A 26802-nucleotide genomic window follows, 5' to 3' on the forward strand; every position below is an offset into this window, starting at 1 on the left:
CCCCCTGGAACCCCAATTATTCTCTCACACACACATGCCTACATACAGCTGCGCACACATTCATATATACATCAACGTAAAGCATGTAGATATACATTTACAACAAATACATCATATACACGCACATATACACATATACAAATATACTTCCCTCCCTAGGACAGTGCCCCTTTGATATAGGCCAAGAAGATGTGCCACGCTCCATTAGATTTGCTTGGGACATTATTTACCCTGGCGATCATAATTTCAAAGTCTCTGTCATGAGTTTAAGCCATTCTGTAAACTCTGGCTGATGTGGGCTCTTCCAGTTGCGCAGCATAAGCCTGGCAGCTACAATAAAACCTGTTAAAGTCAGTCTAAGTTCTGCTTTAGTAAGGCCTGGTGGCACAAGAGATTTGTCCCCCAGCAAACAGAGCTGTGGCGATTCTGGTAGAGGTTTTCTGAGCCACCCTTCAAGGTTTTTTAATACCACCTTCCAAAAAGGCAGTACCCTTGGGCAATCCCATAGAGCATGAAGAAATGTGCCCATTTCTCTATTACATTTCCTACATTTATTGTCCTGAGTTAAGCCCATTTTAAACAATTTCAGGGGTGTAAAATAATATCTATGCACAATTGTATAATGGATAAACTTGCTTCTCGTATCCCTTGTAGCCCAACCTACATTCGAGACTATATGCCATAGATCCTCCCTAATCTCACTACCAAGATCTTTTTGCCATATCTTTCTCAGGGCTTCACATATTCTAGAGTTTTTTCAGAGCAATTCTTGGCTTTTTTCCATTCCATAAAAATTCCCTAATCATCTGATTATATTGTTTGAAAATTCCGTCAGAGATGGTTACCGGTATCATCATAGAAACATAACTAAATTGTGGGGCAACCACCATCTGAATAATATAAATGTTCCCCAATAAAGTGAGATTTATCAATTTCCATTTTTCCAAATTTGCCTTAATTCTTTTAATTAGAGGAGTCATATTAATAGAGATTATATCTTCTAGCCCTGAACACAACCTGATGCCAAGATATTTCATTCCAACTGGGATCCACTTAAAATTGAATGTTGACACCGCTCCTTGGTTGCATCCAGTTGATATGGGCATACATTCAGATTTCTGCCAATTTATCTCATAGAGTATTTTCGAAAAGTATTCAATTGTAGATAGAACATTAGGGATTGACGAAATAGGATCCTTGATAAGTAATAAAATATCGTCCGCATATAGGAACATGTTGTGTTCCCTTTCCCCCTGTAAAACTCCTCTTATACCAATTTCTTCCCTGATTGCGGCGGCCAGGGGTTCCAGAAATAAAGTAAACAGCAGAGGACTGAGAGGATCTCCTTGTTTGGTCCCACGTGTTAGTTTAAAGAATTTCGATATCACCCCATTAGTTGTTACTGCTGCCCTTGGGTCTGAATACATTTAATTTATCCATTTGATAAAACCTTCTCCTCATCCAAATATTTTAAGAGCATACCACAAAAAGCCCCACTCGACCCTATCTAATGCCTTTTGGGCATCCAGGGAGAAGGCAGCTGGCGTGCTTTCATCCCGATTACGCTGCATAAGGTGTAACAATCGTCTGATGTTGTCTGTGGATGATCTTCCCTTAATGAATCCTACCTGGTCTGAGTGTATTAAGTGTGGCAGAATGCTTTCCAGCCTCTTAGCAAGAACCTTTGTCAGAATTTTGCAATCCACATTAATCAAACTAATAGGCCTATAGCTTCCTGGTTCAGTGGGGTCTTTATCATTTCTAATAATTATAGAAATCAGAGATTCATTTAATGTTTCTGGCATTTTCCCCAGGGATAAAGATTCTTCATACACAGTCGTTAATATTGAAGCCAGTTTGTCCACATAATTCTTATAGTATTCGGAGGGGAAGCCATCTAGACCAGGCGATTTCCCAGCCTTCATTAATGAAATAGCACTTTTGACCTCTCCTGTTGTTATTGGACTGTCGAGATACTCTTTCTGATCAGCTGACATTTCAGGCAGGTTAATCTTTGAAAAAAATGCCTCATACTCACCCACCTCTGGGCTAACCTCTGATTCATAAAGTTGGTTATAAAAATCACCCTGTTAATGTCGCTCATGTTTGTCACCAATTCCCCTTTCTCATCTTTAACAGCTGGTATAACATATCTAGCCTCTTTTGGTGTACTTTTGGTGTAGTTGTCTAGCCAATAGTTTTCCTGGTTTTTCCCCACTTTCATAGAAAGTACTTTTAGCAGTTCTTTCATCAAAAAATGAACTTTTACCGGGATTTCAAGTGAGAACAAATACAGGCAAGCGACAAACAAGCTGTGGAGCGGAACATATCCAACAACTCAATATGTAAATATCCGTGTGTATGTTGACTCTCCAACCACATATCCCATCAGGAAGTGTATCCTTCCTCGATGAAGTCAAATAGGATTAAGTTAGAGCAGCAGTTTGCTTCTTACATCATTACCCTATATATATTGTGAAGTCATTGTGAGTATGTTATAACAAGTTAAAATAAGTACAATTATAGTAAGTTATAAAATATTACAACAAGTCAATAAATAAACTTTTACCAGGAAATTGAAGTGACAAATAAATACAGGTGTGTATCCTTCCTTGTTGAAAAGCAGGATGAAGTTAGAGCAGCAGTCTCCTTCTTTCATCATAACGTTAAGTAAATATGTTAATACAAAAAAAGTCATAACAAGTCAATAAATAAACTGTAACCAGGGAATTGAAGTGAGAAACAAATACAGGCAGTTTATGGTTTTAGAGAGTGATTGATTAAGCTAGTGAAGTCCACAGCGACAAACAAGCTATGGAGAGCATCCACAGCCTCAGACCATAAAAAAGTCCTGAGTCATATTCAAGGTCAAAGTATATTATGTCGTAAAAGAAATTAAGGTTTTCTTTCGGTTTAACTAAAGGCATTCATTATTAAGGATTCTGTTATTATACAGTATCGTTGTTTCTATTGTGTTTTCTTTTTTATATATTTTCCAATTTGGTACATTTTATGCATGACTGTATTTGTCTAATCTGGATATATGGAGTATCATGTGAGCCCTGAAATAACACTTGAGTGCATTTTTTCTCAAAGCAAGGACCCCCATCAGGCACAGCGAAAGCACTTTAATGTATGTTTCAAAGATGATATGGGCACCTTACTATTTATTTATGACAGACCAGGTGATCAATTTTAAAGCTTTTCATTTCATTTTCATGCTATATTTAGGTACACTATGGTGTGGTTGAGCCCTGTTCTTAATGTTGAAAGTGAGGATGGAGTCAGGGTTAGGGTTACATGATCTTCAGATAAGATTGATATTCACCAATATTCTAACATCTTTATTTATTCACTTATTATAACATCTGCAAAAACGAAACCATTAACTTCATACCTCCCTACGCAGATATCTCAAGCAAACACTGCTGATTAAACTGTTTGTCAGTAAATGTTTACTCAATGAACATCCTTAATCATGCTTTTGACTATCACCTGATAAATAAATCCTCTATTGCCGTAAGCTAAGTGAGGAACAAATACAGGCACACTGTAAAAAAAGATTGTAATTTTACAGGAAATAACTGTACATTTTTATAGTAATTATCATGTTTTTTTAAATAACTTGCAAAATCCTGTAAAATGACAGATATTAACTATAAATTAACAACCCAAAACATTATTTTAAGTATTTTGACAATAACAACAAATAACGATTATTTCATTTTTTTTTACAGTAAATTTACTATATAATATTTACAGTATTTTTGCACTTTCAGAAAATACATGCAGATGTACGTAAAATAAAAAGTATTATCTGTAATTAAATATGTAACTCGTAATATAAAAGTGTATTACTATTATAAGACTTTAAGATATTTCTTTGTAATTTTAAGGTAAACATAAAACTGTAAAAAAAAAGCGTCAAACAAAAAAAATGTAAAGTAAAACATTTTTACATAAATCATTTTCTCAATATTCGATTGAATCCACCACAAACACAAAATATCCAATGTTGAAACAAAAGTAAATAAATATGTTTTCATTAAATTCCTAACTTACTATATTGTAAACATCTACAGTTGACAATATCATTAAAAAAAATAAAAATCTTAGAAAGTGGAGAAATCTCTGCAGGGAGGACCCAGGTTTAAAACACACACTGTTATTTACTCAACAATAAGTCACAGTTATCCTTGTTTTATTTATGTGTTCTGTTGCTGTGTTTTTTTCCCCATTGGTCAATATACAGTAATAAGCCTTAGTCTTACATGCAGTATAATGTGCATGGTTTTCGGATTCTGGCCGACAGCCAGAGCTACGGCACTTGAATTGGAATTCAGCCATAACACGGCAGACAAGTCAGGCATGTTTGGAATGAGTCCACAACACTCCTGATTGGTTAATATAAACGTCATCGAAGAAACCTGCCAATGAGAACTGCCCGCGCCTGTTGTTCACATTTGAAACATTCACGTCAGTTAGAGCGGGTCTCCTCCTGGGGACGGAGCTACAGCTGTCTGCCCCTTTCACACCGGCGCTTTTCCAGCTCCGGCTCGGAGCTGCAGGAGTTTATGGATTAATGGATTAATATCGGGATCGTTTTACATCTACACGTTAAATATGAGCATCGGGACGTCAACAAAGAACAGAAGACTTGAGATCTGGTGAGTCCTGCAACTGTAATGGAGTTAAACATGTATTTAGATAATCCTTAGTTTGTGAATGTTTTATTTTTTATTTAAGGTTACGTTTCTTCTTCTAGTTAGCTGAGTTTGCATCATTAATAGGTTGTTAAATGTTAAGAAGCCCTGAGATGCTGTTTCTTGCAAGATGTTGCGCCCAAACCTGGTTTAACAAGGTGGCTGCTAACGTTAGCTTACAGCTTATTGCAGTGCTGCCGCTCCACCTCTCGTCTCCAACACGGGAGAATTACACATAAACATGCAGCGGGGTGTCACAGTGTTGTCGCCAAATTTAATGTAAAGTTTCACAGCTTTCTTACAGCGGAATCGAGTTTGTTAATGTTCAGTAGCCAACAGCTAGCATAGCATAAACAGCTAACCGCTAACGTTCGGCTAACTTGCTAGTTAGCTCTGCTCTATATATTACAAGCTAACATGACTAGCTAATGTCACACTGTGTGAACTAAAATACTTGTTGTATTACTACATCATACATGCTTGGTCCAAATCACTGCTAAAATTAATTATTTTGAAAATGTATAGTAAATAAACACTCAGCCATGCATGAAATAACATAGCAAAAGAATACGGGCAATGTTTGACCCATGTTGTCCCTTAGAAGTGTAGTGATACAAACATGATTTTTATTCAAAAAGTAAGAAAGTAAAAATTAGAATCAACCAAGCATATCTTCCCCCTCGAAATCCCAGTTGTACTTCGCTAACATGGACTAGGTCATGTTAGACAAGCAATCCAGTGGTTAGTTTTAGGGTAAGCTCCATTGTTTTTTTTTTTTTTTTATTCACTTTAAGAGAAAGGGATTTCAGAAACAAGTATCACAAGTTTGGCTCGAGGTAAAATTAACAAAAGCTAACTGTTGTTAGACTATGTTCCCCCCTTCTAAACTTATGAAATAATCAATGCCCTTGGGATGCTCGTGTGTGTGTGTGTGTGTGTGTGTGTGTGTGTGTGTGTGTGTGTGTGTGTGTGTGTGTGTGTGTGTGTGTGTGTGTGTGTGTGTGTGTGTGTGTGTGTGTGTGTGTGTGTGTGTGTGTGTGTGTGTGTGTGTGTGTGTGTGTGTGTGTGTGTGTGTGTGTGTGTGTGTGTGTGTGTGTGTGTGTGTGTGTGTGTGTGTGTGATCATACAAGATTTAGGGGCTCTATTGGCAGCTGCTGATAATAACATCCATCATTATGGTTTACTAATAGTTATCACTTCACTTCCTCCTCCAGCACCTGGACACAGCAGGAACCTACGCCAGGATCCTGTTTGTGGACTTCAGCTCTGCCTTCAACACCATCATCCCAGCTCTGCTGCAGGACAAGCTCTCCCAGCTGCAGGTGGATCACAGACTTCCTGTCTGACAGGAAGCAGCACGTGAGGCTGGGGAAACACGTCTCTGACCATCAGCACCGGTTCCCCTCAAGGCTGCGTTCTTTCCCCTCTGCTCTTCTCCCTGTACACCAACAGCTGCACCTCCAGTCACCAGTCTGTCAAGCTCCTGAAGTTCAGACGACACCACGCTCATCGGACTCATCTCTGGTGGGGACGAGTCTGCCTACAGGTGGGAGATGGACCATCTGGTGACCTGGTGTGGGGAAAACCACCTGGAGCTCAACGCTCTCAAGACAGTGGAGATGGTTGTGGACTTTAGGAAGAACGCAGCCCCGCCCGCCCCCATCACTCTGTGTGACCCCCCATCACTCTGTGTGACTCCCCAGTCACTGCTGTGGAGTCTTTCCGCTTCCTGGGCACCATCATCGCCCAGGACCTCAAATGGGAGCAGAACAGCAGCTCCCTCATCAAAAAAGCCCAGCAGAGGATGTTCTTCCTGAGGCAGCTGAAGAAATTCAACCTGCCAAAGACGATGATGGTGAACTTCTACACCTCCATCATGGAGTCCATCCTCACCTCCTCCATCACCATCTGGTACGCTGCAGCCACAGCCAAGGATAAGGGCAGGCTGCAGCGTGTCATCCGCTCTGCAGAGAAGGTGATAGGCTGCAATCTGCCATCCCTCCACGACCTGCATGCCTCCAGGACCCTGAGGCGGGCAGGAAAGATAGTGGCCGACCCCTCCCACCCTGGACACAAACTGTTCACCCCCCTCCCCTCTGGCAGGAGGCTGCGCTCCATCAGGACCAAAACCTCTCTCCATCAGGACCAAAACCTCTCTCCATCAGGACCAAAACCTCTCTCCATCAGGACCAAAACCTCTCTCCATCAGGACCAGAACCTCTCTCCATCAGGACCAGAACCTCTCTCCATCAGGACCAGAACCTCTCTCCATCAGGACCAGAACCTCTCTCCATCAGGACCAAAACCTCTCTCCATCAGGACCAAAACCTCTTTCCATCAGGACCAAAACCTCTCTCCATCAGGACCAAAACCTCTCTCCATCAGGACCAAAACCTCTCTCCATCAGGACCAGAACCTCTCTCCATCAGGACCAGAACCTCTCTCCATCAGGACCAAAACCTCTCTCCATCAGGACCAGAACCTCTCAAAACCTCTCTCCATCAGGACCGAAACCTCTCTCCATCAGGACCAGAACCTCTCTCCATCAGGACCAAAACCTCTCTCCATCAGGACCAAAACCTCTCTCCATCAGGACCAGAACCTCTCTCCATCAGGACCAGAACCTCTCTCCATCAGGACCAGAACCTCTCTCCATCAGGACCAGAACCTCTCTCCATCAGGACCAAAACCTCTCTCCATCAGGACCAGAACCTCTCTCCATCAGGACCAGAACCTCTCTCCATCAGGACCAAAACCTCTCTCCATCAGGACCAGAACCTCTCTCCATCAGGACCAGAACCTCTCTCCATCAGGACCAGAACCTCTCTCCATCAGGACCAGAACCTCTCTCCATCAGGACCAAAACCTCTCTCCATCAGGACCAAAACCTCTCTCCATCAGGACCAGAACCTCTCTCCATCAGGACCAAAACCTCTCTCCATCAGGACCAGAACCTCTCTCCATCAGGACCAGAACCTCTCTCCATCAGGACCAGAACCTCTCTCCATCAGGACCAGAACCTCTCTCCATCAGGACCAAAACCTCTCTCCATCAGGACCAAAACCTCTCTCCATCAGGACCAAAACCTCTCTCCATCAGGACCAAAACCTCTCTCCATCAGGACCAGAACCTCTCTCCATCAGGACCAGAACCTCTCTCCATCAGGACCAAAACCTCTCTCCATCAGGACCAAAACCTCTCTCCATCAGGACCAGAACCTCTCTCCATCAGGACCAGAACCTCTCTCCATCAGGACCAGAACCTCTCTCCATCAGGACCAAAACCTCTCTCCATCAGGACCAAAACCTCTCGCCACCAGGACCAAAACCTCTCGCCACCTCAACAAGGCCCCCCCACTGACACTTTACCTAATCCACAACGCAGACTCTATGCATTACATAATGGAGATCACAGGATGGTAAATATTACAATGTTTAAATATTGCTTACTGCACATATTTTATATTCTATAATTTATTGCATTCTATTTCGATGTATATTACTGCTTTATTTTATTGCTATCTTACTATATTTTTATTACAGTGTTCTTAATATAGTTTGCTATCTGTGTACTTTTTTTTATTTAATTTTTTTTATTTATATGTGTATGTACGACACCTAGTCAAATTCCTCATACGTGTGAAAAACCTGTTTCTGATTCTGATCTTTTTGTCCTCTAGGTTGCACTGCCACGTCTACAGTAGCGCAGAATGGACAGAAGAAACATGATTGGGCCTCAAGTTTTTTGCAGCCAATATACATTCTACAAACTTGGGATAGGAGGGTGAGTGAACAAGTTATCCATTGGTTGGAACCTACATCCCCATTGTTAGACGTACTAAATCCTGCACACTGCTCCTTCAAATTGACAATGTGAACATATGTTGCCATTTTGTAATTTCTGTTATTTTCAGTTGAGAATGTTTCAAAGTACTTGAAAGTAATTCAACTTACTTTTTGTTTCTACTGTTTATAAGTATGATGTTTAAATATGAAATGCTGTATTCATTAGTTGTACTATAATTCTACAAATATTTTTATATTTTAAGTTTTCAGAGTAATTGTTTCCTACAGAACATTTTGTGATTTTATTGAACCTGTTTGATTGGAAAATGTTAGAAAAAAGCTGTAAAATAACAGTATTCTACCTGTAGAACTTTAGGTTCTGTATTTATTTTAGTGTTTGATCATACAAATCTAATAAAAAAAAAATGTAAAAAACAGTTTTTCTCATCCAAACTTTATTTAAGGTATTTGAATGTAACATTTTAAGACAATGGATTTTGAAAAGAGAGGAAAGTTTCCTGTAAAATCGTTAAGGACAATTTCTGTATATTAATTGCTTTTGCACTTTATTTGAGTTAAAGTATTTTTACTTTAATTTTATGGTTTTTGTTTGGCAGCCGCTGCTGCCAGTCATTTGACCGTTTTTTTACGGGTTTTTTTGCCCGTAGAAGTTTTAGTGCTGTACTTTTTATTAAAGGTTATTGACTGTAAAAAGAGAGGATAAATCTGTAAAATTAGAGTATTTGTACGTTAAAGTATTAGTAATGTACTTTTATTAAAGGTTATTGACTGTAAAAAGAGAGGATAAATCTGTAAAATTAGAGTATTTGCACGTTAAAGTATTAGTAATGTACTTTTATTAAAGGTTATTGACTGTAAAAAGAGAGGATAAATCTGTAAAATTAGAGTGTTTGTACGTTAAAGTATTAGTAATGTACTTTTATTAAAGGTTATTGACTGTAAAAAGAGAGGATAAATCTGTAAAATTAAGAGTATTTGCACGTTAAAGTATTAGTAATGTACTTTTATTAAAGGTTATTGACTGTAAAAAGAGAGGATAAATCTGTAAAATTAGAGTATTTGTACGTTAAAGTATTAGTAATGTACTTTTATTAAAGGTTATTGACTGTAAAAAGAGAGGATAAATCTGTAAAATTACAGTGTTTTCCTGTAAAATCTTTAAGGACAATTCCCGTAAATTAATGGCTTATTCACTTTATTTCAGTTAAAGTATTTTACTTTAATTTAAGGGTTTTTGTTTGGCAGCCGCTGCTGCCAGTACTTTGACCGTTTTTTTACGAGTTTTTTTTTTTACAGTGCAGGTTATGGTTTTACTGAGTGATGGATCAAACTGTAGAGAAGTTAACCACAGCGACAAACACGTGGAGAGGAGGACATCTACACAGTCTAAGATCATCAGTAAAACTACATTTATTTGCACATATATTATTACTTAATGTGCAAATATCCATGTGTAGGTTGACTCTCCAACCAGCTTTTACATTTGCAGACGGTGTGCTCATGTGATGTTTGTTAATGTTATAATATGTAATGTATCATTCAAAGCCTAATGAGCCTGTGGACGGGGTTAATTAGTCACACTATCAAAAACTAAAAACATTTAAAACTCTTTCCTACTCCACCTGGTAATGACTTACGGTATAAGAAGAGCAGTTTCCTTGTTTAATCATTAGCTTATAGTGACTCTTTGAACAGGGAAAATCCCAAGGGTATTTGTTTCAGTCCATTAAGATACATATGGTGACGTATGTGGGGGGAAAAAATAAGTATTTCCTTCACAGCAAAAGAAAATGACTCAACTTATTTACTTAAATTATATTACTGTGTGATTATTGCATGCTAGGGTTTATCTCTGTTAACTGCTTTCATGTTTGTGCTAAGCTTGAGAAATATCCTAATTAAGATTACATTGATAGTGAGTTTCACTATGTGCACATTATCACGTATCCAACTGCCAGGAAACTCCTCTAATGGGAACCTGAGCAAAAAGGTGCTCTGTGTGTGAGTGACCTTGAAACATCTAGTGCCATCAGGTTCGTCCCTTTCAGTGTTGAAATATGCAACGCAGTCTCTCCTTTTTGTATTTCACTCTGCAGACAGTGATACTCTCTGTATGACTGCAAGCATTAAAGGGGCCCTTTCCTGTAGTGTGCATGTAAATGGACTGCAAAGGCTAAAACCCCATGTTTCACTCCAGAGAGTCTTTCTCTCCTCTTTTCTTTATTCAACTTTAATAAATAAATGTGCAGCCACAGTAACCTATACTTTAAAGGGGCCTTTCAGGATAATCTCCCTGGAAACAATAAATGAAAACAATATTTAATAGAGACGGTATTCTTAAAAGGGAAAAAAGGGATATTCCAATATATGATTACATTTATCCCCATCTTGACAAGGATTTGACAGTGATATTTACAGTGAAAGAACCTATTTTTCTTAATCTTAACTGTCAAAGCTAATTCTTCCTTAGAGCAGATTTGACTTAGTCTTTTCAAAAGATGTCTGGTAATTGTTGCTGTATCGCCCTGTAACAGTATGTAAGCCAATTCCAGAGGTTAACGTTACTAAGCTTTGTCTGCAAAACACCCATCATGGAAATGTACACAACTGGACGAACAAAAGAAGATACACTGATCGACATTGAAGCCTGAAACCACAAATATTACGAGAAAAGCCCGTGAATTGAGCTTCCTTGTTTTGAAAAAGTTGCATGTAAAGGATTTTCATACTTGAAAAGAATGACATTACTCATAACTAATTCAGTAAAAACGAGACACACTGACTCTAACCTTTCTTTAAGGTTTCAGCACCTTATCAGAATCTTGATTTTGCTATTAACGAAATAAAGCCTCATACTGTAACATCAACTTAATTAATACAATGACTCCCTACATTAATAAAACTGGATGTTTTACATATGTCTTCTCCCTTCAGGCTTTTTTAAACAAGTGGTTGGGACACAATTTTCAGATAAAAAAACAACTAGCGTATAGAGTGGCGAAGACCCTCCCCTTCCGGTGGACCTCCATGGGACCTTATTTCGGAAAAAATATGTATTGAAGTCAATGGAGAGAGAAAGATTATCTTTCGATCCCGTTTGAATTGTGCCACAAATTACACATATGATGTTTGTCAATTTAAAAGATAATTTTGCAAATCAAAAAAAAAGAAATATGTCGTAAAACTGTGAAGTAACACATTTTTTTGTGTGAAACGCTCAATGAACTACATCTATTGCACAACAACACACGTCACCAAGATGGCCGTCACTACTGTCTTGTCAAAAAAGGGATTGGCTACCCTCACTATCACCACAATGAAACACGTCCAGAAGAATGTCATGCAAAGCTGCCTGCCTGCCTGCCTAGCCTGCCTGCCTGCCTGCCTGCCTGCCTGCCTGCCTGCCTGCCTGCCTGCCTGCCTGCCTGCCTGCCTGCCTGCCTGCCTGCCTGCCTGCCTGCCTGCCTGCCTTCCTTTGATTCTCTCTGAATTGCCTGATCTTTTTAATGTTTAATGTCAACCATTTGTGCAGATAGCATGAAGTAGAAAAGATCGCCGATGCTAATGTAGCGTTAGTGTTAGCATTTCTCCCCCGGGATTAAATGGTGTATTATAGAATGATCACACCGGTGTGACAGTACTCTTCAAAGGGTTCACGAAATATGACTACTACTCTTACTGTTTAACATTTTGGGTTACTTAATGTTACTTCATGTTAAGGCTAATAAAAATGACAAGGCTAAGCCGGCTGTAATGCTAACTAACGTGCTTGCTACTAGCTAGGTAGCCAACTTGATCCAGCCACTCCTGGTCCTTTCATCAGACGGGAAGCGAAAGAACGAGCAAGACCCATTGCTGGTATGATAACAACCTGGTACTAAGCACACAGGCATCTTGTTAAAGTTATCTTATCTTAGCTATCTCTATTTTAGTGGAGGAAAACAATTGTGACATCAGTTATGAGTGACATCACTTACGCGACTCTGGGATTTGTAATCTTTCTAGTTGCGTAGTCTTATATTTCAACAGTTTTACGACAAACTGTGACTTTTTTGACATGGAAATGATTTTTTAAGATTGACAAACATCATATGTGTAATTCATGGCACAATTCAAACGGGATCGAAAGATAAGTTTTCTCTCTCCATTGACTTCAATACATAATTTTTCCGAAATAAGGTCCCATGGACCGGAAGTAGATGGGCGTGACTTTGCCACTCTATTGCGTTCCAGCAAGCAATAACCAGAGTTGGGTGTAACGCGTTACAAAGTAACGCGTTACTGTAATAATATTACTTTTGTCGGTAACGGAGTAGTGTAACGCGTTACTTTTATAATTCAGTAATCACACTACTAATTTGAGTTCGTCCGAAGAATAGACAGCAATGTGACGGTGAGGTGCAAACTGTGTCCAGGCCAGCTGTTATACACTGCTGCAAACACCACGTCAAACCTCAACAAACACCTGCAAAGAACACATGCTAAGGTGTAGCTAATAGCTAAGGACCGGACCCCCGAACCCAGAGTGAGGATGTTGTGAGTCGCGGCCGCCGACTCCGAAGCAGCACAAATTAGAATTTGGAGGACCGGTAACCAAAGCAGAGATGGACAGGCTTGTAGCATCCTTCATAGTAGAGGTAATGTTGCCCATTTGCACAGTGGAATCACCATCGCATCGTTCAGAGATATACTGCGCAAAATACAGATAGCAGGAGACAGAGGACAGCCATAGTCAGAGCTATCTGGATCAGTCTTATGCGACAATGGAAACTGAACTAAAGAGAACATTTGAAACTTTAGCAGTCTGCGTGATCTGCCTGTAGGGAGGGGCGGGCCGGCCCTGCGAGTAAAGTAACGAGTAAAGTAACGAGTAAAGTAACGAGTTACTTTATGTAGAGAGTAACGAAGTAGTGTAATATATTACTTTTTTTTTTAAAGTAATATGTAATATGTAATATATTACTTTTTTTTTAGTAACGACCCCATCTCTGGCAATAACCATGGTAAAAAAATGTCTATTTGTTAGCAACACCTGTGATCACATGCTTTACATTGTCTATGTACTACACCAATAGTTTAGTGGGAATGCTGATACAGCATTCCAACTATCTGTTCTTCAAAATCTTTATTCCGCCCGTTATTTTGCCGGTCTTCTTCTCCCACATTCCACATCGCAGAAACTCCGTTCAAACATCAAAACTTTCAGCTCGGTCGGGAATCGATTGCTATTACTTTTCTCATTCATAACTTTCATAATTCCCGAGATATATCCTATAATTCATCACATTTTTAACCATTGAAGTCAATGGAGAAAATCTTCAGACTTGAACAATCTTCATGCCACTTCAACTGCTAACTGTTCCTTCATACTTTCACTCAGAAACCTCATTCCAACTTTAAAATGTAGGAAAACATCTCGTAGCTTGAAAGATGACAGATTAAGCAAAATAATTAAACAAAATGCCTCTTGAGGGCATGAAGTGACAAAATCTTTCAACATGTCTCCATTAAAGCCCATTGTAATTTCAGGCTGATATTTCCTCACAGCAGCAGCCGCACACCTTTAGTTAATCTGCCAAAAAGGCCACATTATTGACCCGAAAGTACACAAAAAGCACACTTCAGATATTCAAGGTCCTTGAGATGCTTCACGCTTTGAAATTTCACCGATATCTGTTACGGTTCTTCAACAAAACGTTCACATGTAACAGGTTTATCTCATTCAGAACAATGGAAACCTTTGAGCTCAAATATAAACACCTGTGTCATGGAACACAATGATGTCATAACTCCAACTGACATAATTAGAGCAGCAGACTTCAGATAATGGTTAATGGTCCTGCCCTCAACAGCTCTACGTCAATTATGGGGTGTCATCATATGCCGTTTCCATGGAAACGCATCCTTCGCCATAAAAGACGATGTCGCTTTACATTAACTCCTATGAAAATGTTCAAAAAGTGCTCAAACTTCACATGTGTGCTAACAGTCCAGCTGTGATGACATCTGTGTGAAAGTTTTGAGATTTCTTCAAATGCCGTTGCCATGGTAACACAAGGCTCGCCATGAAACACGGTTTTCTCATAACTTCAGTGAAAATACTCCAAACGGCCCAAAACTTCACAGGTTTGGTAACGATGCAGCCATCAACGCATCTAAGCGTATTATGGGGTGTCATCAAATGTCGTTGCCATGGCGACAGATCACTCGCCATGAAACACGATGTCGCTGTAAGTCCAATGGACACGGTCCAATCGTCCCCCAATCTTCACTTGTATATCACCGGTCCATGCCTCAACAGCTCTACGCCAAATCTGAGATCTCACCATATGCCGTTTCCATGGAAACGCATCCCTCGCCATAAAAGACGATGTCGCTATAACACCTATGAAAATGTTCAAAAAGTGCTCAAACTTCACATGTGTGCTAACAGTCCAGCCGTGATGACATCTACAGGACAGTTTTGAGATTTCTTCAAATGCCGTTGCCATGGTAACACAAGGCTCACCATGAAACATGGTTTTCTCATAACTTCAGTGAAAATGCTCCAAACGGCCCAAAACTTCACAGGTTTGGTAACGATGCAGCCATCAACGTATCTAAGCGTATTATGGGATGTCATCAAATGCCGTTGGCATGGCGACAGATCATTCGCCATCAAGTTAGTTCAAAAGTTTGCAGTTCAAATATTCTGCTGCTTTTCCAAGCCTTTTTAATTTATTTTCTTTTCTCATCACACATTCAAGCCCCCAGTGTTCATGTATCATTTCAATCTAAATTCTTCAATTTCTTCTTACACATTACATTTCAGCATAGCAATTCAGCGTCAGCTTTTCAGCATAAAGCATTCCCACTAGCAATTTCTTCAGGAATTGCATTCTCTAGTTATTATATTATTATTATTAATTTCCAAAACCTTCAAAGCTCTCTTGCATGTGGCAGCTCCATTGACGAGAGCTTCCTTCCTTCCCATGTACGAAATTGAAGTGAATATAAGTCGCTGATGGATTGTGGTAGCAATACATTGTATAAAATAGTAATTTAACATTTTCCACAATTAATATTCAAAAGGAGTTTTTCCTAACTTGTTGGTGTATCCAAAAGGCGACCATTAATGTGTGAAGGGCTTTTTAGAAGCAATTAACTGTGGAGGTATTGAATATTTTCAAAAAGAACCTTTCACAAAACATTTTCAAAGCACATGTTTTAAATTAAATGTTGTTGTATAACCTGTAGGAGATTATCAATTTGTTAAGTGATTTTGCACTAAACTATATTACAATTCGAGTTACCAACTGTGAATAAATGTCTTTGCCTGTTGGAACAATGCAGCAATAGATACTGATTTTTCAAGTTTTTGCCAATGTCTTTAAAAATATTTCTTTAATATATATATTGAATTGAATGCATCAGTTATAGTCCAAAACATGACTTTATTCAAAATTAAAGCACATCATTTGTAAGCTACTGATCCCCATGTCCTTCATGCCTACATGCTATAACATGTGTTAAGAAATGAATCAATTGAAAGTTATATTATAGTGATGTAATTGTTTTTATTATTATTTACACAAACAGTACACAACTTCAGTCACATTCATTGTTTCCACCGTTAGCTTAGATACAGTAACCGGGTAATTTTTCTATTCAACAAAACTCATGTCAACATAATGGATAATTTAAATGTATACATACATATTACATAATTACCAAACATTTACAATGGTAGGTCCATAAATATATTTTGTATTGTGTTATATAGTAAATAAAAAGTTCAGCAGATACAGCAAAGAAACAGTATCTTTCCCAAGGTCTTTGCTGAGAATGTCAAGTATCTATCAAGAGCATTGTGAACTACAAAAGGTTATTTGTATTCTAACATTTGCACACACACAACATACGCTGTTACTTATAAAGTCGCCCTGAGATTGTAGAAGGGAAATAGGGGAGCTAAACAAGCCAATCTTATGGGGTATCAGTCATGAAGAGGAGAAATTGAGTGCAAGAGAATCACACCATAGTGCTTTTCACTCGTTCGAAGATCTGATGGACTTTGACGGCAGGGACACAACCTTCCCTCACAATGGTGATGGTTCCTGTGTAAAAGTGTAAAATAAAAAGTAAAACATAGGCTTGGGTTAGATAGTGCCAGTGAAACACACAGAAAAGAGAGAAACATAATGGGATTTCTCTTGCATTTTACCTTCATCAATTTTGAGGCAGTTGACCACAGTAGAAGCAACAACTTCATTTGAGTCCCCGTCACACAGAACCCCTTGGAGCTTGTGTCCCAGTCGACTGTGGCAAAAATAAGATAGGAGAAAGAATGTGAGTCAATGTCCGTCCATGAAGAATATTCAATCATGACACATTTTGTCTCTCGGGATTAAACTGCTGTAAAAGGACATTCAGAGGATAGACACTGACTTGATGACCATGGTGTGGTGGGTGCTGTCTGGCTCTCCGCTGGGGTTGGCTGATGTAATAGCAAGGGGTCCGGTGATGTCACATAGGTGGCCGGTCACTGTGTGGTCAGGGACTCGGATCATGATGCTGTCCTTAGTGCCAACACGGTCATAAGCTGGACCAACTCCTACACAAGATACATTGAGGTGAGCTGACAATTGATGGAAGACTTGTTAAATGGGTCCAGTAAAGCAGCTGTTAAACTGTTTACCTAGTTTGAAGAGCCAGTCTCCTTTGCTGACGATGCAGCTGATGCCTCCTGGATACACGTTCCTCATAAACTCCCAGAGCAGAGGGCTGAAGGGAGGCTTGGCTGCCACCAGCTGCTCCACATTAGAGATACAAATGCAGATGGGCTTCTCTGCTGGTCTGTCCTTGAGGAAGACACAGAAAAAAGGTTGATGAGTTTCACATTAAAGCTAAATGTGGATTTAATGATTTCAGATTACACTTTAAAATGATAGCAACTACAAGCATTCTTACTTTAATATTGTAGATGTTCTCAATAGCTCGGGGGTTCTTGCAGGAGGCAGACAGGGCATACACAGTGTCTGTGGGAATACCGCACACTCCTCCTTCCTCCAGAAGGCCAGCGATCTTCATGAGGCTGCTGGTGAGTCGAGAATTAGCAACAGGACAGGGCAGCTCTGGAACAGACTCCCACCTCACTTTCTCCTAAGGAAGGCCAAAGAGTTAGGGATAATTTCATGGAATACATTGGATAGAATATTACAGACTATGTAGAATTAGCAACAAATGCAAAAATAGTATCTTAATTGGTTACCTTTATCAAGGGAGGGCCCATAGGCAGAAGTCTATGTGAGAAGATGCAGTTCACCAGTGACGCCAGAGCCCCATATATACAAATTGTTGAAAAAAGTGCAAGCATGGCAACTGTAAAGAAGAGGTTGTCAACATGTTTTAATAACAATATGGATTTGATTTTACAGATTTGATTTTAATTCAGGCCTTTATCTATATTTAAAAAAGGGACATTCATCTCAAAATGAAGCTTTGTCTATACTTACTTTCTAATTCATATGGAAGTCGTTGCAGAGTGGAAAGCAGGAAACATACCAGAACGACCTCCATGACTGATGTTAGAAACAGCAAAACCAGGTTCCTATAGGCAGCTGACATGGACAATATAAACATGAAAAAAAGCTAAAAAAACAAACTAATGAAATCTCCAAACTCTCTTAAAATAGAATCCTTGACCTTACCAATGAGCATAAGGAAAGCGTTAATGACCAGGAGAGCAATGGCTCCTGCTGTGAAACCGTATGCTGCCTCTGCGGAGAGCTGAAGCAGGTTGCCTAGAAAAGAAAAACGTGGGATCAGAATGTGTGTAATTCAGTCACAACAAGTTTTCTTTTAAACACATGTTTGTCATGACATACCTGAAAACCTAAACCAGGTCCAGGTTGCCCATACTGCTACGTAGATGGTTGGAATGACTGAACCAAAACGACCCCCTCCTGTGACCTGCAGCCGGCTGACATAGGCCTGGATGATGGCTCCAGAGATCAGGACCCAGGGGACAGTCAGATGAAGGAAGGCAGGATTCAAACTGGAAGAACGTGCATGAAGAGCTGAGAGAGCTGCAACCCCATTAGAAATGTAGAACAGGGCGTCTGATCCCTGGTCAGTTTGGGGCTGCGCCTCCTGGTCTCCCTGCTTGGCCCTGCAGCACATGAGAGCCTTCTTCAACATCTCAGAGGAGATGGGCTGGGGTCCCACAGGGATCAGAGACTTCTCTGCTATGGTGTTGATGAGACGCGAGAAGGTACAATACAGGGAGGCTGCGGTGAACAGGGAGCAAGCTACACCAAAGAAGATGTAGTATCCCTGGAGAGCAATCTGGGGGATTGTTGAGAGCGTGAGCAGGACGAACAGCAGGTTGTGGATCAGCTCCAGGACATCTGTGTTGAGGCTTCCCACGCAGAGCACCACACCTGCCATCACAAAGAACCAATTCCCCACCATTGCTTCCCTCCCTGAGGCCACTTTGCCGTCCTCCAAAACCAGAGCAGATAGCACAAACTCATCCCAAGCCTTGATCAGCCAATATGTGGCATGAAGACCAAACTTAGTGGTGTGGTAGCAGTCTTGGCGCAGATGGGCGTAATAGCTGGAGAACAGCTGGGCAACTGTGATGATTGAGACCCATGCCACTCCAACACCAAAAGACTTAATGTACCCAAAGCTGTAGAAAGCAAAGATGAAGGGGGCTACAGTGTCACAGAAAAAACCCAAGGCCATCGGCTCAGCATATTTTGTATTTTTCTTCTTCTCTTGGCCAATTCTCTGGGCGCTACCTGAGTTGGTGGTCCCGAGCAGGAGGACATTAAAGAGAGGGGTACCAAAGCCTTTGAGGACTAGACGTTGAGTCAGACCTTTTCCAAGCAGTGCAGCTGAACCATAGATGGCAAAAATCAGAATAAGCAACTCCAGAACCCCAGAGACCACGAGAGCCCAGGAGCTCGCTACCAGACCCACTGCTTCAAAGACTAAGGTGGCTGTGATGGCCCCGAAAACCAAAGGCATGATGTAGTTGACTGTGGCAGAGCAGAAGGCGAGGAGAAAGGACAGAAGGATGTAGGGGACCAGACCAGCAATGGCTGTCTCCTTTATGGACAGGCATACATGGCAAACTGGGATCACCATGGTGGAGGTCAGAGACATGTTGCTCGTGATATTAGTGGACAGGGACAAATTGTTCATCATTTGAGCTGGCAAAGGTATTATTGTTAGGGTTTGAGCTGAGGCACCAAAGTAGATTCTAGTGGCACCATAACTGCCCCAAAGTGCAGCGTAGCCAATAAAGGCAGTGCCGCTCAGATGATCGTATTTTCTAAAGGAAAGCATTCCTGCAACTAGTTGGCATACACCACCAATCAGGATGAGATGGACACCTACAAAAAAACATAGAATTGAAATTACTAAAACGAGTTTCGCAGATAGGTACAATAGATACAAATGTATTAATATCAAGGAAACATTTTGTATCAAAGATTGTGAAGAAAAAAATTAAAATAGAAAAGTAAATTACAACAACATCAGTAAATATAAATATATTTTAAACAATTTCAACCTGCTAGGATGTTCTCCACCCCGGCTGGTGCAGTGCCAGTGTGTGCTGTGTGGAAGTTCTGCAGAAGAACGAGGAATGCACTGATCCCATTGGATAACATGCCCAACACTCCTGGTTCTCCATAGAAACTGGCTGGAAATCCATCTGACGCCATCAGGTCTTTGTTTTCAAGCTGAGTCAAAGAAACTAATCACACAGACAACACATCCATAAGTGTATGAACAATTTCCATTATGTTGTGCAATACCAAACGCAGGACTTGCCTGAAATATAAACTGATACTTTTGTTTTAATCTCGATTTACTGTAACAATTGATTTGCTAAAGTAGAGTAGTAAAAAACTCAAAAAGACTCAAATAAAATTATCATGTACCATAAATATTTAGTTGAACACAAATAACAAATGGTTATGTCATGAAATGTAACGTAAATCAAGTACTTACAGTACTCACTCTTATCTCCCTAATCATTTACAGGAACATGAGAGTCTTTGCCCCCCCGCCCGCCCTGTCATAAGTATGCTTAGTGTGACCCACTGTAGCAAGACACACAAGGAATATTATTTTTAAATCCAACTTTAATACTCCAATGCCTCAAAATAAGCATGTCACAATTTAACATTTTATCCATAAATTACACTTAAGATTAGATTTACTGAAATCTACCAAAACACAGATTCTGGTTTCATTATGTCTTATATTCTTTCAGTTTCAATTTGAGTAGTCTATGGTAAAATATTTTCAAAAACAGTTTAACGTTGTATTATATATTTCATCTAATGGCAGCTTTTCACCCTGTGTCAATCTTGTTATCACCATCACTTTATATTTGGCATTTTATTACATGTAATAAATTGTTTCTACTAGCTAGTAATACAGCAATTAAAAACAAAGTCTTACCTGGTGAAGATACTCGGACAGAGGAGCTGCTGAGTTGAAGCAGGGATTCAATAAATAAGTCCTCCTGTTTGTAGGAGGAGTTCATGAAAATTCCCCAACTTGAAGTTTGCAACCTGAGAGGTGACATCACTGCTCTTCATCTTAGACAATGAAGTACCACTCCTTCCTCCTCTTCTACCCAGGAAGACCATCCTGGTTATGACGATATTGAGGATGATGATGATGACCACCGTGGAAATTCCATTAAACCATAAGGTGTTGTTATAGATTTGCCCATCCCTGTTTTTTCCAGGTCAGCATTAGAAGCCATTGTGAGGCTGGGACTATATAAGGAAGGCACGCTCTGAACCTGAGAAGCATCAGCATCATCTGAACAACCTGTTGACTGCAAAGAGCAACGAGAGAGAAACAGCTGACTGAAGCCATGATCTCCACATTACAGGTAAATATTTATAGATATAAGTATATTTCTTATTAATAGAACATCTAGATAGTCATACATATTACTAAGGCTTGAGTAACTCAATTAGATTGTTAGGTGTCCTTAAAATATTCATCTTAATCCAGTCAGCTCTAAACTAATATAGCTTGCACTAGGTGTTTTTGTTCTTGTTAAGGGAGAATTAACCTGAGCAGATTACACACACTGTACCATACCCAGCACAATAGCTTTTTCAAAAGAGTTATTTTCATTATAAGGATGCCAATATCCACAAATAGCTGATTTAATTAAACCAGAGTCTGGCAGAAAATCATTGTGCGTGTGCTCACTGACGGTAATTAATCTGAGATAGTTAAACAATTATTGTCACACTTAGTGGTTTACAGGTGTCAGTAAGGATTTTATGTTTCCTTGTTCCTGCAGAAAACCATTCGACCAGTATGGGCTGTCAGGGGGCTGCATAAGTCTGCAGTAGAAGGTAAACTTAACTACATCTCTTTGTCTGAACACAAAAAGACCTCTTTACTTACTCCTGACCTATAATATCCTTTCTCTTTCTCCCTGCAGCCTTGAAGCGCCCGGACCCTGAAGACACAGTCACAGCCAGCTATGGGAGGTTCATCAGTGAAGTCAAGCCTCAGCACTTGTCATCACTGGTGCTTCACCGCAGCAAAAGAATGGTGCTGGACAGCATCGGAGTTGGTCTCATTGGCAGCACTACAGACGTGTTTGAATTGGCCCTGCAGCACTGCCAGGTGAGGCGAAGTCAATAGAAATAACCTGAAGGTATTATCTGATATGAAGCAATAAGACAGATGAAAGCAATTATTGACCTTTGGCAAACAGTAGTCGCAAGTCAGTGCAAGTGCTGTGTGGACAGATCAGATGGGTTTAAAAAAACAACCATGTTATTATTAGGCAGAAGTTCGTCATATATCGTGAGAGGGGTTTATTTATGCATGGTGACCTTTTTCTCCAAATGTCTGTGTTTGACTTGAGCACACACAACTTTTGTATCAAAAATTTCCTTGTGACAACACCCTGTGTTTACCTGTCTCTGTGTTTCCCGCTCCAGCACATGTATGCTCCTGATGACATCAGCTCTGTTTACGGACGCAGAGGCAGCAGGCTCTCTCCCACACTGGCTGCTTTCGTCAATGGAGTGGCTGTGAGTACAAACAGGAGGAACAGATGGGTCACAATTGTCCCCAGTGCACATCAGATGCACTAAAACCATCTGTGCATCCCATCGAAAGATGGGTTGATGAAAATACTGACTTGACCCCGCATTACCCTTCTGTAAAAATGTCAATCATTTTGTCAGCAAACATTGCTTGGCTTTCATACTTTAAGCAGCAGTTCATTTCTGCAGCAGTTACTTTTAGTTGTATATTTTCATTAAAAACAGTAATTAAACAGTCCATTTTCATTTGAATTCAATCTGTTTGTTTTTTGTGTGATGCAGACTCACTCCATGGACTTTGATGATACATGGCACCCTGCCACTCACCCCTCAGGAGCGGTCCTCCCTGCTGTGTTAGCACTCAGTGACATGATGCCTAACAGCAAACCCAGTGGCCCTGACTTCCTGCTGGCATTCAACGTCGGCATTGAGATCCAAGGCAGATTGATGAGGTTCTCTCATGAGGCCCACAACATCCCTAAGAGGTGAGCGCCTCAGGGAGTGGGTCAGATTAGTCAAATATAATGTTATTCTTAGGGTTATAAAAACATTTATGAAGGTTTGTACTTACTGGGTCTTACAGTGATTAATTGAACGATCTAAAGCCAGCTTATTATTGAGTATTTTGAATTTTTACTTTACGCGAAGAACAAATATCCACATGAGTCTAAAGAGCCCCATATTTGATTCTGCAGATCCCTGCAGTGTGGTTTACAAGGAGGTTAGTGCAGTGTAATGGGCAGCCTCTTAGTGGTGTCAATGAGCTGTGAAAGGCTGGTTGTCATGTTCATATCAAGGACAGCAGAGCCTCTGTGGGTAGTGTTACCACAATTAGCCATGTGTTCGAGAGTATCGCACAGGAGGACTACTTTTGGCAAATGTGTACACCAAGTCAAATCACCCAACACACTATTTACTTGTTTGTCAAATACTAAAATGGCTTTGAACCATTTTCCTGAAATAAGCTCTCTGAATGTGGAAAGTCTTTGGAAAGTGTACCAGATTCTAACAAACAGGCACCTTTACACAAACATAATGATGAAAAACACAAATTTGAAATGTTCTGTCCCAGGTAAAAATAGTCTTAACACATTTTAACACAGTTTCTTTCTCCCTTATCACCAGGTTTCACCCTCCAAGCGTTGTGGGGACCATGGGGAGTGCAGCCGCCTGTGCTCGCCTCTTGTCTCTAGATCACTCCCAGTGCAGTCATGCCTTGGCTATAGCTGCTTCTCTCTCTGGAGCCCCAATGGCTAATGCTGCCACTCAGTCCAAACCCCTTCACATCGGTAATGCCTCACGTTTGGGGCTGGAGGCTGCTTTGCTGGCCTCCCGGGGCCTTGAGGCAAGTCCTCTGGTCCTCGATGCTGTTGCTGGTGTGGCCGGCTTCGATGCCTTTTATGAAGACTATGTGCCCGAGCCTTTAGAATCCCCCAATGACGGCCATGTGTTCCTGCTAGAGGAGCAGGACATGGGCTTCAAGCGCTTCCCAGCCCATCTGGGGATGCACTGGGTAGCAGATGCTGCTGCCTCAGTCCATAAGCTCCTTGTGGGGTTGGGCCCTGGCACTGTCTCCCCATCTCAAGTCCAAGACATCCTGCTCAGAGTCCCCAAATCAAAGTACATCAACAGGCCATTCCCCGAATCTGAGCATGAGGCACGCCACTCCTTCCAATTCAACGCTTGCAGCGCTCTCCTGGATGGCGAAGTGACCGTGCAGTCCTTCACTCCGGCTGCTCTGATGCGCCCAGACCTCCTCGCTCTGCTGAGTCGTGTTCGCGTGGAGCATCCCCATGACAACCCTGCTAATTTTAACAGCATGTATGGGGAGGTCCAGGTTACACTTGTTGAGGGAGAAATTCTGAAGGGACGCTGTGACACGTTCTACGGTCACTGGCGTAACCCGTTGACCAATGAGAGCCTGAGGAAGAAGTTCAGAAACAACGCGGGGGCGGTGCTTCGCTCAGAGCAGGTGGAGGGGCTGATTGATGTGGTGGGGGGGCTGGACACACTTGGAGACTGCAGGGACCTTCTCTCACAGCTGCAATGAGACAAAGAAATGACATTGAAATAGAAATTATTGTGTGCAAAAATATATAAAATACATTTAGCAAAGATCTTTTTTGTAAAATGTATTTGACACATTTGCCCAAATCCAGGCTGGAAAATGTAACTTGTTTCCCTTATGTAATTGGTGATGGTGAAAAGGCCACTATGTTGTACACTATGATTCTTTAACACCCGTAATGACAAATACTGAAATATCTCTTGAGCCATGTCAAAACATATTTATGAAATGTACAATTATGTATGCTGAATTATGTGATTGTATAGTCATATAGGACACTTTTAACTTGTAAAATATGATCTAGTAACATAACAAAGACGAAATGAAGAAAAATGTATGAATTTATATATTACGTTTTTATTAGTATACTTTCAGATATTAATGTTGTCAAAATACTGCACTTTATGTTTTTTGTGCCCAATAATGTAAGATGTTTATTTCTCCACATTGCAATGTTTAATGCTTTAAACATGTAAATACAACACTGTTTTCTCTTCCACATTTCAGAATTTCAAACATGTAGCATTTCTGTTTGTGTTATGAGCTTCAATAAACTTACAAAAAAAAACACAGTCTAAGAAATTAAATATTTGACAGAAGAAAATTATAATGTGTTTTGTTTGGCCATGGAAGCTACTAATCTGTCTTTTGTGAGTCCTTAACACACAATGAAAATGAAAGCAAAAGAGTAGGTTATAAAAGAAAATTCAACAAGCTGTATTTCCCAAGAAGACACAAAGAAAAGAAATTACTCATGATATCAGAAAGTACACTACAGTCATTCAGTTGACAACTCGCAGTTAATCATCTGGAACTGAATCCATGTATGCAGTCTTTTTCTCAACAAGTAGGACAACATTTGCAGAACAACTGAGTCAATAAATAACTGCATACAAAAATCCAATGAAAGTACTTTTCTTTTCCAAGTGTAGTTCACACAAAAACAGAAGGATGTGTTTGTAAAATTGGAGCAATGCTGGGAAGAGAGGGCTGGTTTCCTCATTCCAGTCTGTATCCTTCAGTTAATGTGTGGCAGTAAGTCTGCAGGAGATGGAGACAAGTGGGGTTTGTTTTATGCACCGGTGTGCAATGGGACATCTGAATGGAGAGAGTGTTTTTGCAAAGTCTTAATAAGGGTAAGTATTAATGCCAGATTAAGTTAATTATTCAAGTGATTTCTAAACAGAGTCTATAGCAGCCCAACAAGGTTCTAATTAACAGTTAATGTATTAATTTTGATCTTATCTTACAAAAAGAGGGACACCCAATTTATTCATGTTGTTTATTCATTTGTACACACTTTTCTCTGTAATTCTACTTGACATATTCATTAATCTTTCGAAATCTTGGGGACGTAAAACATTTAAGTTACATTTGGGCATACTGCTGCATATCAGCAGATGACATTCAACCTGTATAAAACAGTGCGTGCACTGTGTACGTATACAATCATTTAAGACTAGGACTTTTTCAACTAAATGTCCTATTGTAAAAGCTAGGTTTTGTGTAAAAGCAAAAACTAACACCTTGTAACCAAGCTTTTAAATTAACAAAAAGGGTCTGCACAATGTTCTCAGCGTCAACAGCAGACACTACACTTCCTAAGCGAGAGAACGGAATATATAAGGAGTTTTCCACAAAGGTCCACAGATCAGGTTACAAACACTATATGACCTTTGTGTCTTAAATTACAAGAGCAGATGTGTACAATTCTTCTTGTAGAAAAACATTTTGGCCCCAAATGAGTTCCCTATTTCTATAAAGCACTGGATCAATACAGGTTATCACTAATCATCTGAACATGGTCTGTTGTGTTTGGCAAAAAAGGAAAGAAAATCTAGGGCACAGTCTTTTGACAGTCTTCCACCAGTACCAGGGGATAATGGGGTTTCTGACTGATGTCATGTTAACGCATACGAATTAGAATAGATGGTAAAGACACTTCGGATAAGGTACTGTTGTCCCTTTGCATGGAAATAAAAACATTCCCTATGAATACAGCATTGAGGTAAGATGGAAATACTAAAAGAAAGAAAGAAAAAACAGTCATGTGATTTCATAATTTGTTTTTCACTTTTATCCAATTGTTTTTTTTAAAGTCTTTTTTTACTTTAAGGTTGTGTTGTCACGTAAAAGAAACA

General features: G+C 40.1%; 2 protein-coding genes across 2 annotated transcripts; one reads left to right on the top strand and one right to left on the bottom strand.

The window, feature by feature from the left end:
• Positions 1-16105: 16105 nt before the first annotated feature.
• LOC117475010 lies at positions 16106-21098 on the bottom strand. The gene is made up of 11 exons (XM_034121057.1): positions 20969-21098; positions 20070-20255; positions 18376-19890; positions 18199-18291; positions 18004-18108; positions 17760-17869; positions 17459-17650; positions 17187-17349; positions 16937-17102; positions 16713-16807; positions 16106-16605 (listed from the first exon to the last, which is right to left on the bottom strand). The coding sequence occupies exons 1-11, from the start codon at positions 21093-21095 to the stop codon at positions 16520-16522; spliced, it is 2838 nt and encodes a 945-aa protein (XP_033976948.1). The 5' UTR covers positions 21096-21098; the 3' UTR covers positions 16106-16519.
• A 238-nt stretch (positions 21099-21336) lies between these two features.
• Positions 21337-25356, top strand: LOC117475011 (cis-aconitate decarboxylase-like). Its single transcript, XM_034121058.1, has 6 exons — positions 21337-21410; positions 21834-21888; positions 21978-22165; positions 22486-22578; positions 22876-23078; positions 23719-25356. The coding sequence occupies exons 1-6, from the start codon at positions 21393-21395 to the stop codon at positions 24641-24643; spliced, it is 1482 nt and encodes a 493-aa protein (XP_033976949.1). The 5' UTR covers positions 21337-21392; the 3' UTR covers positions 24644-25356.
• Positions 25357-26802: the final 1446 nt, after the last annotated feature.

The sequence above is a fragment of the Trematomus bernacchii genome, unplaced genomic scaffold, assembly GCF_902827165.1.
Source record: "Trematomus bernacchii unplaced genomic scaffold, fTreBer1.1, whole genome shotgun sequence".
Classification (NCBI taxonomy): Eukaryota; Metazoa; Chordata; class Actinopteri; order Perciformes; family Nototheniidae; genus Trematomus; species Trematomus bernacchii.

Bases quoted from the DNA above. Each gene is read 5' to 3' on its own strand.
- LOC117475010 (XM_034121057.1), bottom strand. From the start codon at position 21,095: ATGTCACCTCTCAGGTTGCAAACTTCAAGTTGGGGAATTTTCATGAAC. The intron at 18,292-18,375 runs GTATGTCATGAC...TTTCTTTTCTAG, and splicing joins GACCTGGTTTAGGTTTTCAG to GCAACCTGCTTCAGCTCTCC. The intron at 18,109-18,198 runs GTAAGGTCAAGG...TGTCCATGTCAG, and splicing joins CGCTTTCCTTATGCTCATTG to CTGCCTATAGGAACCTGGTT.
- LOC117475011 (XM_034121058.1), top strand. The intron at 22,579-22,875 runs GTGAGTACAAAC...TGTGTGATGCAG, and splicing joins CTTTCGTCAATGGAGTGGCT to ACTCACTCCATGGACTTTGA. The intron at 23,079-23,718 runs GTGAGCGCCTCA...CCTTATCACCAG, and splicing joins GCCCACAACATCCCTAAGAG to GTTTCACCCTCCAAGCGTTG.